The sequence below is a fragment of the Notolepis coatsorum genome (genome assembly GCF_963971535.1).
Source record: "Notolepis coatsorum genome assembly, chromosome: 13".
NCBI lineage: Eukaryota > Metazoa > Chordata > Actinopteri > Aulopiformes > Paralepididae > Notolepis > Notolepis coatsorum.
This window is the reverse complement of record NC_140177.1, coordinates 74957109-74972409: the sequence shown is the minus strand read 5'-3', so window position 1 is coordinate 74972409 and position 15301 is coordinate 74957109. Positions and strand designations below refer to the sequence as shown.

At 44.5% G+C, this 15301-nt stretch overlaps 2 protein-coding genes across 2 annotated transcripts in view; one reads left to right on the top strand and one right to left on the bottom strand.

Moving 5' to 3' along the window:
* Nucleotides 1-5888: 5888 nt before the first annotated feature.
* LOC311238698 (transcription factor Jun-like) lies at nucleotides 5889-8150 on the top strand. Its single transcript, XM_084326861.1, has one exon. It carries the CDS (start codon nucleotides 6243-6245, stop codon nucleotides 7236-7238), a length of 996 nt encoding a protein of 331 aa, XP_084182987.1. The 5' UTR covers nucleotides 5889-6242; the 3' UTR covers nucleotides 7239-8150.
* A 2-nt stretch (nucleotides 8151-8152) lies between these two features.
* tada1 (transcriptional adaptor 1) overlaps nucleotides 8153-15301 on the bottom strand; it is a 29021-nt gene continuing 21872 nt past the window's right edge. The window contains exons 6-8 of the mRNA XM_084326860.1: nucleotides 14589-14740; nucleotides 10742-10898; nucleotides 8153-10284 (exon numbers count right to left, since the gene is read on the bottom strand). Of these exons, the coding sequence (XP_084182986.1) occupies nucleotides 10132-10284; nucleotides 10742-10898; nucleotides 14589-14740 (462 nt within the window). The 3' untranslated portion in view covers nucleotides 8153-10131. The remainder of the gene's footprint in view (nucleotides 10285-10741; nucleotides 10899-14588; nucleotides 14741-15301) is intronic.

Here is a 15301-nt window from a genome sequence, read left to right as displayed (position 1 = left end):
ATACACAAGCAAACAACACGCACATGCACACACACAAGCACTAATAAGCAAGCATACACACACAAGCACTCAGTCTCATACGCAAGCATACATACACGCATGCATGCGCATGCACACACACACACACACACACACACACACACACTACACTCTCTCTTTCCCTCCTCTGGCCCATGCTGAAAGTAATCTAAACTTCATTCTGTTGATAGATCAACACATGCAATACTTGTTTTGCTCTGATGGAAGGGTGTGTGGTGTGTTTTCATGGGCCTCGGTCCCACCCCTGTACAACAAAGAGAGGCCTGTTGCAATGCAGGCAGAGCCAACTCTTGATTAGAAAACTGTATGCAGTGGAAACAGCTGGCCGGGGCTGCAGCGTAGGAAAGTGGTGTTATCTAAAGGTGACCCACCGGGCCAGCGTGAGGGGAAACCAGCACACAGAAACAGGAAGAACAGCCAGGGGTCAGTGGTAGTTTGATGGGAAAATACCATGCTTGACTATTATAAACACAGGTGTACAGAGAGAGAGAAAAAAAGAGAGATGTTCTGAATACTTCTCATCATCTCATGTAATCATCCAGGAGAGGCCGTTTTGATTTCCTTCCAGTTTTTGATCTGTTGTAGAGGGATAACTGAAGGAAAAGGTCAAACAGCACACGTTTGAGAAGAAACGTGCATCACAATAGACTGATATGATCTGGTTGTTGGTTAAAGAAAATACCAGCTGTATGCACTGTGTGTGTGTGTGGGGGGGGGGGGGGGGGGGGCAGTGAGGGAGAATGGTCCACTCTTGTTTGTGTGATTAATACACTAGTATTGGCCATTTGGTGTTTGAATCGCTACCAAGACAAAGGAGATGAAAGTTTCCCAAAATATTTCCAAACCCTGGAATTCTACTTTACAGTGTCAAATACCTCCAAATGGTTTCTGCCCCAGCCTGCTTTCACTATGATGCTTCATTTCCAAAGTGCCACCACACAGTTTTTACATTGTTTCCTATGGCTTTATTCACACACTCAGCCAGCAGTGGCCCAGAGGTTAGAGGAGCGGGCTTGTGGCCAGAAGGTTGCCGGTTAGATCCCCAGATTGGCAGGAGAATAATGGACTGGGGAAGTGAGTAACACCTATACCGCTGAAGTGCTCTTGACCAGAACACTTAACCCTTAACTGTTCCAATGGAGCTGCTCAGTGCCCAAACAGCAGAAGACTGGGGCAGCTTCCCGGTTTGGGCATACTGCTTATCTACTATACTGCTTGCCTTCTCCTTTGATGTGTGCAAAAAGAAGTGAGGCACTTCACATTGTGCGGGAAGCGTGCCTGGAACACTGGGGTGTGCTGTTCCATAGGAAACTAGAAGAATGCACTCAGTAGAGTGCAGACCTCGGTCAAGGCCTAACAATCTCCCCTTTTTGCAATCACTTTCACATGCAACAGTTTACTGGATAGATGACAGTAACAAGAGTCAAGTCAGCAGACTCCGGCTATAAATCCTGGATTCCACCTAAATCAATAGATTTATTTATCTTGGGGTTATGAATGTGCACAGCATATTATGTTTTTATATTATTTACTTTTTGAGATATCTTGTTCTCAGTTTGGCCTGATGGTGGTGCTAGAGGAAAGGTAATGGGGTGACCAAAATCAAGGGGTTTATTCTCTAGGGCAGGGGATCTCAACCTTTCTGCTGCCAAGGCACCCCTGTGTTCAATAAAATATTCCAGGGCACCCCTACATACGATAAAGACTTTTCCAGTCCTGTCTTTTTTGCTACAATGATGACAAAAGTGCTTGCTTTCAAAATAATGTTTATTTAAGAAACCGGGAAACACATTTGTGTGTATATGCCTATATAATGCATTATTAACAGGTGTTTCAGGTCTAAATGGCGTAGTACTGTTGACATTACACTGCTTGTAGTAGTAAATCAAATATTGATTTGGATAAGTTTGACCATTTCTCAAAAACAGAAAATCGTGTATTTTTTTTAAATACAGAAAAGGATCACCAAGTTACCATTTCTCAAAAAATATAAATAAATACAGAAAATAAGCACTCGTTCACTCAGTGGACATTTCTAGCTCAATGCGAAGTCTGCTGCTGCTGGCTAATAATACGGTCAATACGTGGGGAGATCTTTGACAAGGCAACACACGCATGTCATCCTCAAGGCTCAACTTGGCCCTATATTTTGTTTTCAGAGCTGTCATGGATGAAAAGCCAGCTTCACACAGATATGTGGTGCTGAATGGTATCAACACCTTAACTGCTGCATCATGAGATACTTGGTACTCAGCACCACACTCTGAAACCAGCTCTCCAGGTGGTATCAGATGAGATTTCAATGAGTTCTTCCAAGAGTTTGGATGGAGATGTGTCAGGAAGCTTTGTCTCAATGTTGTCTGTAAAGTTTTTTTTTATCCAGAGTAACTTGGTGATCCTTTTCTGTGTTTTATTAAATAATGATTTTCAGATTTTGAGAAATGGTCAAACTTATCCAAATATGGTATTTTCATGGAAAACAGTGCAGCTGCAACAGATAGCACTTTCGTGATAATTTTCTGTAATCCAAAAATAATTAATTTTTTTTTTATTTTATTTTTTAAATCTCAAGGCACCCCTGGCAGCTCTCTGCGGCACCCCTGTTGAGAACCGCTGCTCTAGGGGGTCAGGACTGACACATTTAGTGACTCTACAACTAAGGTGACAGGAGATGCACTCATTTGAAAACTGAACATTATGTCTGATTTTGGCACTAGAGGAAGGGTTATGGGGTCACCAAAATCAACTATAGGGGTCGATTCACAGCAGATTCTGTGACAGTATGACTAATGGAGATATGCACATTGTAACACGCTTTACGTTGGCCAGGCCTCGCTGTTGCGTCTTCAGCTGGTCCAAACCGCTGCTGCTCGGCTGTTGAGAGGGACACGCAAACGGGAGCACATCACTCCTGTCCTCGCCTTCCTTCATTGGCTGCCTGTGCAGTCTAGGATACATTTAAAGATCCTGTTGTTTGCTTATAAAGCAATGAATGGTCTGTCCCCACCCTACCTCGCCGAGATCCTGCACCCCTACACCCCATTACAGTCTCTGAGGTCTGCTGACCAGTCCGTCCTTATTGTCCCCAGATCCAGGCTAAAGAACAGGGGGGACCATGCGTTTGCGGTTATAGCCCCCAAACTCTGGAATGAGTTGCCTCCCTACATTAGGCTGTGGCCCCAACGCTCTCAATGTTTAAATCCCATCTAAAAACACATCTGTTCTTCCTAGCATTTAAAAAAATGTACAGTCTGCTGCTGTAATCCGTTTGTAGTTCTGTGTGCTTTACTCTGTGTTTTTTACTGTATTGATTGTCGTTTTTAAACGTGCTATATAAATAAAGTTGGATTGGATTGAAAATAGAAGGTTTAGCCTGATGGTGGCGCTAGAGGAAACCAAAACCTATAGGGTTCTTTCTCTAGAGATCATGCATGTTTGCAGCAAATTTTTAAATATTTTTAATAAAAACTATTTGAGTTGTTACATTCACATGAAGGATCTGTTGCGGGGGCGGACACAGCAGTAAGGATGAATCAATAACATACAGTATTCTCCAGATTGTAACTCACACCTTGATGTCACTGCCTCAGACCTATAGTGACTTTTCAATTGCAAATGCTTCCAAGGACAGAACTCAACCCAGTCCTTAACCAGCTAGACAGATTCAGCTCAAACAAGGGACTAAACAGGTTTCGCAATTATGCCACAATAATGTGGAACGCCCTACCCACAGCCGTAAAGGAATGTGAATCCCTACCCTCCTTCAAAACCGCTCTCGAAGAGCACCTACGGGTGGCTGCAATTAGAAACTGGCCCCGGTAAATGTCAAAATCCCTGTTCCCCACCCACCCCCCTCCAATGTACAGTTTCTTCCCCTTCGGATGTATATATTTTTTATGATCTCTTCTTCTTACACGGCACCGTATATTTGTATGTCTTGTAAGTTGTATGTCATAAATGCCTTGATGAATTGAAAATGGAGGACCCTTATGTAAACAAGACGAAAGTCTTTCTCTGGTCTGCATCCTCTTAGCAGTTGTTAGTATTGAGCTGTACTGTATTGTACCCATTCTGCAATCTGTTAATAAAGTTTTCAATCAATCAATCAATAAATATGTATAATAATTATGCCAGGACAGCCGTTTTAATTGCAAATCGCTGGTGGTCGTTGGTACAAACAACACCCAGTGGTAGAAACACCCAGTGGCACCATTCATGTTTCACTAAAATATGCGTTTGTAACTGGAGACTACTGTAATAAATAGACAGTCTGGTGCCTCTCAGGAGCAAGACAGGGACGATTCACTGGGGCATTAAACTGTCCGTGTCCTCATGTGAATCCTTCACCGTCTTTCACCTTCAAGCATATTAACTTTAAAGAGGAGGCAATCATGAGCCGGCACAACCGTACAAGCACTGAAATACGAGAACGTCACACGGAATCTGTACTTTTACAATCAAAACATAATTTACTTTTGCACTTTTTTACTTTGATAGAATTTTGAATGTGGCACTTTCACTTTCATTAGAAAATGATCCTATTAAGGTATTTGTGCTTTTACATATGCCAAGGATGCGTGTGTGTGTGTGTGTGTGTGTGTTTCACTGACTTCAGGCATGGAATCTCAGAGTTGACCTCAGGCAGGCAGCACTCCCCCCAGTCTGTCTGGAGCTCCTGTGGTCTGTTAACTTATTTATAGTAGGGTCGAAGAGAATGCGTTGAATAATACAAGGCGGCAGGCCAGACAGGCCGGACTAGGAGTATAGGGAAGACAATGGCTGTACAGAGCATTGAGCCAGTAGCACAGCTTCACACTGAGCTCTAAGGGATCCGAGGCTCCACAGACCAACACATAGCCTACAGCACAGTTACCAATACAATAGGATCTGGTGTAATTGTTTGAGAGAGTGGTGCTGCTTATGTAGAAACCAACCCTGGATTGTATGCGTGTGTGTGTGTGTATTTTATTTGGGTTATCAAGTGGGCACCTCATACACAGACCTGTCATTGAACTAGGTATAATGTCAGTATTAAACAGAACCCCCCCCCCCCCCCCCACACACATACAAAGATATGTATGAATAGAATAAACATTTTGAAATTAGACTATATCAATGTGGAGCGATTATTAAATTTACAGAGGTTAAAGCTCAAAATAAAATAAAAGGGGTGCACAAATTAACCTAAATGTACACTATAAAAACACAATATGTTTGTTAACCAGAAAATTGCAATCTTCCAAAACATGTTTACTTGTGGGAATACAGGGAGGGACCAATTATTGTATATATGTGCAATTAATTATAGTATAACACTAACAGCTTGTTTTGCCTAATAGTATAAGGCATTTTATTGTCAGTTAGTATGATGATGATGGCATGATTTCCCTTTCACTCACTAACCCACTGACACAGAAAGAGGGGAGAGAGAGAGAGAGAGAGAGAGAGAGAGAGAGAGAGAGAGAGAGAGAGAGAGAGAGAGAGAGAGAGAGAGAGAGAGAGAGAGAAATAAACAAATAAATAGATAGATTTAACCTTGAATCAAGGCTAATCTAAACAGACCATTTGGACAGCCTGGTTTGAGATTTAGGACGGGTAAAATAATTGAGCGGGTAACTAAATATTCAAAAGCACTACGTAATCCCAGAGTACATCGCTCCAGTTTCTGCATTACCTAATCCCATAACCCACCGCGGGAGGCGGGGATATGGCTGGTTGTCAGAGCAACGAGCATGTCATTACAAAATGTACCGCCCATTAAATCATCTCAAGCCAATCAGAGGCTGTAGAAATGACATCATTGTTATTTTCAGTATAGCTGCAGCTTAGAAGTGGATAAAGTTCGTCTCCACGTTGGAAGTGATAGAAAGTAGCTTATTGTAACAGGCCAGGCAGAGTGTCTACTTTATGAGAAGAAAAGCCTTATTCAAAAGGACAATTCTAATGAAACATTGACGCCCATCGACTGGGGAACACGTTTGTATTGATGGTCACTCTTTATTCTCAAGAAGAAAACTTTCCACGCAGGACAGAGAAAGTTGTCCAGTGAGTTGAAGTTCAACAATAGGCGGACGCTACCCTAGACAATTGAGTGCGGTAACGGGATTACCACCAGAGACACTCGAAATTGTCTACCTTTTTGGAAACATTTTTATGTTTGGACATTTGTACGAAATCCTTACTCGAGATAAAAATTGCAATTTATGCATACCACGATGGAAGCGACGTTCTATGACGAATCCGTGAATCATGCCTCAAATCCTCACCAGCACCACGACGGAATGGGAGGGTTTGTATTCAACCCGAAAACTCTCAAACAGACTATGACGCTAAACTTAAACGACCCTAAACATTTCAAACCACAGCTGCGCAATAAAGCCATTGACATCCTGACGTCTCCCGACGTGGGCCTACTGAAGCTGGCCTCGCCCGAGCTGGAGAGGCTCATCATCCAGTCCTGCACCGGGCTGACGACCCCCACCCCGACGCACTTCATCTGCCCCAAGAACATCACGGACGAGCAGGAGGGCTTCGCCGAGGGCTTCGTCAGGGCACTCGCGGAGCTCCACTATCAGCAGCACATGCCCAGTGTCGGCTCCGACGCGCAGACAAACGCACCGGGTAATAACGACGACATGGCACCCGTGTCCACGGTGTCCGAGCCCGTCGTGCCCTACAGCTGCACGGTGCGAGCGGATCCGCCGGAATATACAAACTTGGGCACTTCTTTCAATCGGGCCGTTGGCTCCGCGTCGGCACCTACCGGCGAGAGGCACTCCTCCACTACAGGTTACAACAACACGCCGGTGGTTCCGTCCCACCAGAGCCGCGTCGCCCCCCGGCTGGGAGCGCACCACCCGCGGCTACACGCCTTCAAAGAGGAGCCCCAGACGGTCCCCGAGATGATGTCCGGCGACAGTCCGCCGCTGTCTCCCATCGACATGGAGTCACAGGAGCGCATCAAGGCGGAGAGGAAGCGCATGAGGAACCGGGTGGCCGCGTCCAAGTGCCGGAAAAGGAAGCTGGAGAGGATCTCGCGGCTCGAGGATCGGGTGAAGAACCTTAAGACGCAGCACACTGAGTTGGTTTCCTCCGCCAACGTCCTGCGGGACGAGTTGGCCCTGCTCAAGCAGAAGGTCATGGACCACGTGAACAGTGGCTGCCAGCTCATATTGACGCAGCAGCTCCAGGCGTACTGATGGTCAGCCGAGGAGCGGGACAGACAGTGCGGGATGGAAAGACATTTCCGAATGTGTTGGGGACCAAACACAGCGCCAAGAGGCGTGAGACAGTCTCGCACCGACAGAATGGCGACATAGAAACTTTGTGTTATCAAGTGGCCAAGGCCACATGACACACACAGTGCGCCCCTGCCGCGCGAGACCCCCAGTGCCCAGTAGCAGTTTATGTAGGTAGGGTCGAGTCTAGCACTGCGTTCTCACCAGCGACGGTTTGTACTACAGTGTAACACAATCTTAAAAAAGAAAAACACATTGCGTCACACCTTTACACAAGGACATTGACTCACAGGTGTGCAGCTTTAACTGACAGAAAACGGCCTTATTTTTAACATTTACATGGATAAAATGTTGTGATATGGGTGTAACGTCGGTTAGACCTGAATTGATACTTTGTAATACTATTTTTACGCCTGTCTTTTGAGCACTTAAGAATTGTACATATAACAAATAAAACGTTGAAAATATACATGGTGTTTACTACTTGTCCCAATCACGACTGTGTCGAGCATTAAGATAAAAGAACCGAGTACAGTACATTCGGTGTTTGTTGTGTGAGGAGTTGGACGGACGGGCGGGACATCGAGTCACTCCAATGTAGTGTCTACGACTGCGCAACAGACGATTGGACAGCACGATGTCGGAAATGAGCAGCAGGCAAACCAAATATGGTAAGACCGCTCTCAAGAGGCGTGGTCTGGGTGGGTGTGCCTAAAATACCGTGCCCCCTCAAGTGTTGGCAAAACTACACCACCAGTGTTTGCTAGAGCCTAGAGGTAGCCTATAAAACAGGCCAGTGCATTGACATCTCTTTGAAAACATGTTTTTAAATCCAGCAGATAAGGTGCTATACACATTCAGAAAATAAGAGCTCTATATTCGGACAGCCATCACTAAAACGTGTTTGGTCAATAACATGGGTCCCCAGTCATTCTGCTCTACAGTAAACTAATAAATGTTCTGGTATAATGTTCCCCCGTTATCCAATGAATGACACACACTGGTCTGACAACAAATAATTTTAAGCAAATATGTGCTTGAAACTAGTACAATAATTTGCCAGGCCTGGCAAGATTTCTTGAAATAAATAAAAATATCTCTCCTGATTGGATAAAGTGGGAACGGAATACCAGGACATTATTGCGCGGGGGGGCTGGAAGACCCATGTTACTGACCACTCTATAATCAGTGATGGCTGTTGGAATGTTGAGCTATTTAACAAAGAAATACCACTTACAGCACCTTTAAGTCAAGACAAACTAGCTCACAAATAAAATAAATATATTTTAACAATGTAAAGATGTATTTTATTTTATTTCTACAGTCATTGTCTGAAAAATAAATCACATTTTCATTGTAGAGAAAAAAAAAGGTGCAAACTCATATATACATTTGTATGGTTCACCTGCACTAGATTCTGCATTTACTTAGTGAACACGTATCCCAAGTGCTACACAAAATAAATCACTTGCAGGTCCATCATACCATCATGGTCCAACAGTGTAGGTATACCCTCACTGGTCTAACATTACTAGCCTTGAACCAGACATTTTGTCATGAACTTCCTTTGAGACAGTTTTAATATTAATGTTAGGGGTGTAACGGTACACAAAAACCATGGTACGGTACGTACCTCGGTTTTGAAGTCAAGGTTCGGTACGGGTTTTCGGTACAGTGGGGGAAAGTTTGGCTTTCCATGTTCCACTCAGGGGTGATGTAGTGTGCAGTAACTAATTGTACTTGTAGGGCTGTCAACGAATATTCTATATTGAAATTAATAATTGACTTGTAAACAAATATATATATATTATTATTATATTAGATTGTGAAAAAAAAACAGCCCCCGGTGGCCGGTCGTTAGTGGTTAACATGCCGTTGTATTTGTTCGGTACACAGCCGTTCGGTACGGTATGGTACACACTGAAACGGTTTGGTATGGATACGTGTACCTTTACACCCCTAATTAATGTCCATTATTACATGGCGTTTTCACATTCGCCGAAATGCTTGCTTGTGATTGGTCAATAGCCCCCCGACAGCGGTCATTATTTTTCAATAATGACCACTGTGGGACAATAATGACCGCTGTGCGCAGCTGTTCGCAATCAAGCCCCACTGACACACACTGTTTCAGTGCAATTAGACACTGCCGGTGTTCTGCTGCCGGCGATGACAGGGGGCGGAGCGACGAGCGGAGCCAGAACGCAGCCAGAACGCAGCCAGAACGCAGCCAGAACCAGTGTTGCGAGTCGATGTAAAATGAATTAGGTATATTGTTAGTAAGTTAGCCATGTAATAAGCGGGATAACGTATAGCTATACTCGGTCATTGTCGCAAAATAATTGACCTTCACTGACGTTTAAAACACCTCGCCGAAGCGGCTCGGTGTTTTAAACTCCGTGTCGGTCAATTATTTTGCGACAATGACCTCGTAGCTATACATTATCCCTTACATGATCCAAGTGCATGTCTTCCCCCCACCCCCCACTCAATATCTTCAGTGTCACGCCGTTTTTTTAATCTTTAAGATTTAAGATTTTACCTTTTATTGTAAAATCAGTCTTCTGGTGCCATTATTGTATTTTTTACCCTGGGTGTCTTTTTCCCAGTTTGTCTGCGCAATGTGCACATCCAATATCCTGAAGTGAAATGAGGCTCTAGCCCACTGGATTACAGCATGAGTACAGTGCGCCCTCAGCGTGTCAGCTATTCAGTCCTTCTCAAGTGAGGCTCATGTAAGAAGGACCCCCACCAAAGAGTCTCTCACAGTTCCTAACAAACACCGTGTTCAACTGCCCTATCACCCTACCTATCATCTGTCTGTCTGTACATGCTTCCCTAGGAGTGCGTCTTATCAGCTGACAAGCAGGCCGTCCTTCCCTGCCAGGCGCTGTCTGTGCACGCGGTCCTGCTCCAGTTCTTCGTGGCTGGGGTGCCAGAGGCGCGACAAGATGCGCTCCATGTTCAGGGCGTACATGGTGTGAGAGGGCATGACACCGTGGTGGACCTGTGTTAGGAGAATGAATGGAGGTGCAAAGGGTTTAATGGATAAATAGCAGCAGATATACTGAAAGAGAAAATGTTTGTATTTAGAATTAAGGAATCGAGTATTTGCCTGACACTCAAGACTCGAGACTGGATTGCATTTCATTTCACTTAATTATTCTAAAAGAATCCCAAAATGGGAGGGGCTAGTGATTACGGGTCTGGATCCAGGCAAGGAGTATTCCAAGGGCGAGAGCATTGTTGTCAGAATCATCACCCCCCCCCCTCTCTCTCTCTCTCTCTCTCTCACACACTGTAGTTGTGGATAGAGTGCCTTACTTACAGTGTCATCTCCACAGTACTTGCGGAGGTCAGGGACAGCTTTTCTTATCCTCTCTCACTGCCCCACTGAGGAAATGTTGGCAGTCACTTTGAACTACTCACTTGTATAAAAGTCTCATCTGTACACAGATCCTCACCTGTAAGGCCTCCTGTAGATCAAACATGCTGATTGGAGGGAGGGGCGCCGGGAGACTGTCGCCAGAACAAGCCAATAGGAGGGCAGCTTGCTGTTCAGCCTCATCGGGTGAGACCTGGGGGGGCGGGCCAGCAGGGAGGGAAGCACTTGGAGGGGGGCTGGAGGAGAGGAGAAGCATGAGGGGGGATAAGTTAAGTATAGGCTGAGGGTAGTGATGCATGACTCAGGGATTTCTAGAGTTGACTCCTACTCATTCCAAAAAAAAAGTCCAACAGAATTGACTCCTCAACTTCCCAGATATTTATTTATATTAATTTATTATTATTTTTACCCAGGGACAGTGCACATACTCAACATATTCAGTTTCCACATCAATGTAAATGTGCCAGAATTAGCTAATGAGCTAGTTTTCATCTGTAGTCCCTGCCTACCATGCATGGGAGGCACACGTTGGCTATTTTAGTGGCAGAGCTTCTGCCACACGTTGGCTATTTTAGTGGCAGAGCTTCTGCCAACTTAATCATTGATACATTACGAAAGGGCTTCCACTTGTCACAAGCCTTGTTATTGTGATATCTAGCCTCTGGGAACAATAATATTTACCTGGTGTGCCATTGATTTGCATTGACGTAAAAGATTAATGTGGTCAAATCATATTTTGACTCAAGAATTACAGTGTCTTTTAATGTCTAGAAAGCGAAAGGTGTGTTGGAGGGTGCCAAGACAGACGGATGTTTAAGCAAACAAAACCAAACTGCTTTACAGACGATTGATCAATTATCACATACATTAGCTCAGTTATAAGCGCTAGGTACTGGTAGTAGTTCTGCACTAATATGATCAACTTGTCCATATTTGTAGAAGGAAATAAAGATCAACGAGGCTGTGATTGGTTGTTTCTCCTCACATGACACGCGAGTCACTGTTGCACAATTGCTCTCGCTTTTGAGTACGCCCGCTGCACGTCTATATTAAAAAACACAGATTTGGGGGCACAGAACGTGCGCACGACCCCCTGAGACTGTCGGAGTCGACTCTCCACCACTAGCCGAGGGTTGCGAAAACGTCTAATGCCTGGAACCCCCAAATAGATCGGCATTTGGCAGAGAAGTCCAAAATAGATAGGCAAGAGGCTCCCGTGCCAAAAGCTTGACAGTTGTGCAGAACAACATTGCACTGTGCAAAATTAAATGATAAATGAATCGACAGCTACAGTAAAACATTCACTTTCCTGGGCACCCCCTGGAAATTCATGGGTTTCCCTGAGCTATACTTAGGTCGCTTTCACATATAGTTTGGTGGACTCTGTGCGATTCGGGGGGGGGGGGGGGGGGGGGGTGAAGTTGCAACATTGTTGCATTCTTCATTTGGTTCGGTTTGCTTTCACACATTATTCTGCGAAGCAACCCAGTGCACACACATACACCACATTATTCTGCGAAGCAGCGCAGCGCACACACCACATTATTCTGCGAAGCAGCGCAGCGCACACACATACCACATTATTCTGCGAAGCAGCGCAGCGCACACACAGCACATTATTCTGCGAAGCAGCCCAGCCCAGCACACACACATACACACCACATTATTCTGCGAAGCAGCCCAGCCCAGCGCACACACCACATTATTCTGTGAAGCAGCCCAGCCCAGCGCACACACATACACACCACATTATTCCCCGGAGCAGCCCAGCGCACACACATTATTCTCATATATTGCTGAAATGCTGAGTTTTTTAACTTTGATGTGACATTGGTCGATTGTTCGATTGAAGCTCATTGCCATCATTCTCTCGCTAAACAACTTGTACACCTCGTTGTTTTTGTGAGTGGCCACAAGCAGCCGTTTAATTAGCTCGTCTGACCATATTTCTATCAGGGCTTTTACCTCCTCATTCGCCCACGTCTGTCCACGAGACATGTTCCACGCATGCTTGTTTTGCAGTGCACGCCGCAGTGTTTGTTTTGTTTCCTTCTACTCAAGAAGTTTTATCGGGTCACTTCCTATATTTGGTCTTGCGTTTGGTCCGATGAGCATTCACACCACAAAAGTACGCACCAGGGTTCACTTGGAAGCGAACCGAGACCTACGTTTTCAGTCGGACCACAGTTCGCTTTTTTGGTCCGCACCAGAGTTTGAATGAGCTTTCACACTACCCCAAACCAAGCGGACTATCTGAGGAAACGAACTCTGACCAAACAGCGCTGGTGTGAATGCGACCTTAATCACTGGTATAGGCTACCAAATGTACAACAATCTTTGTATGTGCCCATTACTAAAAAAAAATAATAATGTGTTTTTATCATAAATAAAAAAAAATGTATGATAAAAAAAAACGACAGTTAATAGTTTGAACTGTATTAGGGCTTGGGTCCATAAGCTTGTTACTGCGCTGGCAGGGCGCTGGGGAGCGCTGGGATTTAGCGCTTGCGGTTATTTTACCGCCTAGAACTGCCTTTGAGTTTTATTGTATATTTGTTATTTTGAATGCCTGGCATCGCAATCCAGTTTAACTTTTTATTAGCTCTTTTACTGTATTGGTGTTTTGTCACGATGACCACCAGCCGGAGGACGCTTGTGGAAGAGTTTGGTGACGTTCCTGCTGTCACAGCGGAATCCGACGGCCGTAGAGCAATTCGTCGGATATGATTGGTTGCAGCGTTTCCGTTAGCCGGTAATTACCGGTATTTGACCGGCAAAATCTGTTGAAGTCCGACATATTTAATCTCTCCGGTCTTAATGTCCGGTGAAAATAATTCCCTGAGTCTAAGCACAATTTGATTATTTGAATTGTGTTAAAATAGGCTAAAATTAAATAGCCTATGCGATGAACGAAACGATCATTACATTTGTTTCCTCGTTGCTTCTAATAATGACAACGACGTTGTCAGCGAGAGCTTAGTGCTGGGTGTGCGAACTTTTGTGAAGCTGCAGATGCAGAGCCATAGCAACAGCAGCACAATGCAGTATTCCAGCAGTACTCCAATTCAGCCATTTTCAGCCAATGTTGGGTGGGGGGTGCTGCTGTGCGGTCCCCAGTAAAGAGCCAATAACGGCTGAATCTGCTGCTCTGCAGCGCCATACTCTTTGCAAATAAGTCGTTGCGAGGTGGAGAGAGTCGTCACGCAAACCACGATAATGTTGCCGTCTCTCTGCTTTCTCAGTTCTTCGCTTGATATAATTAATACAAATGTCCAATATAACGGAATTCGTTAGCTCATAAAAATGTGATTATAACAGACTGCTGTTTAGTGTCGGACCGACTGCCCACATACGCGGTCTATTTTATTTCAAGTCAGCAGCAGCACGGAGTATCGAGGGACTTATTTTATTTGGAATATATTAATGACTGTATATGCAAAAGTAGCCTAGTTTTAAGTAATAATATTATAAATCTACATGCCTTGAGGATGACATTCTTTATATAGCCTGCCTATCAATTGTTTTAAAGCTCAATAAACTATGACCGGAATTAATCTCATTTGTCCGGTAGATTGAAATCTTGCAGGTCACGGAGACCGGCAACAATTTGTTCTAACGGAAACCCTGATTGGTTGTCTGAAATGGAGACAGTGACGACACCGGCGACTTTCAGAAAAGTTCAGAGGTTTTCAACAAGAAACGCTCGGAGCGGCGGCACAAAAAAGGCAGAGCTCTGACAAAACAAGCCGGCCACAGTGCGTACCCTCTAGGCTGCCGCATACGCTCACTCCTCATTGGGAACAATTGAAAAAAGCCCAGAAAAAAAATACCTTATGGACAGGAGTATTTATGCAGTTATTACCCACCAGAGAAGAGGAGTGATTATTGAGATAATGTAATAAGTAATTGCTGCTGAAGGCCTTTACCATTCGGTAACACTGTGGTAGGCAGCCAGGCTGTTCTTCAAATAGGGCTGCGGTGTGACATCACTGCCAAAGGCGTAGGGGAAGTGCCCATCGCGTAGCCGGTAAGACTTCCTCCGAGTGACAACAGCAGTCAGGACATCTTTCAAATGGTGCTGTAATGACCAACAGTAGAATCAGTGTTTGCACAATCTCCTGACCCTTCAAGCAGTAATTATATCAAGTAAGCAATGGTGTAGATTTCATAAATACTCAATCGTTTGCTCTGGTCAGTGATACCATTAAAAACCTGAAGATTCTGTGGTCCATTCCTCAGTCATCTGACTTGAGACTTTTGATTTTGGTGAATAATCTAATATATTCTACTATGAAATAGGACATGAAAGAAACAAATATATCCTTTTTTTTGGTCAATGTCATCTTGTAGGCAAGACTCACAAAACTCACAATGACGGAAATTGGAAAAACCAGAATGACATTCCTGACCCGAGTGAGGAGCGCATTTTAATCTGTTGCTCAAAGTGCAAAAATGTGCTCCGTTCTACTCATTATGTTGCCTTGCCAAAGCCCATTCATTATTAACACATTCATTTCCAAAAACGAAGATTCTCGTTGCTGTGCCCCGACCGTTCAGTGCCATAAACGAAGATTCTCGTTTCTGGGTCGTTTTTCCCTTTTTTCCCGATTTTAATACCCCATTTAATCTCTGGATGCTG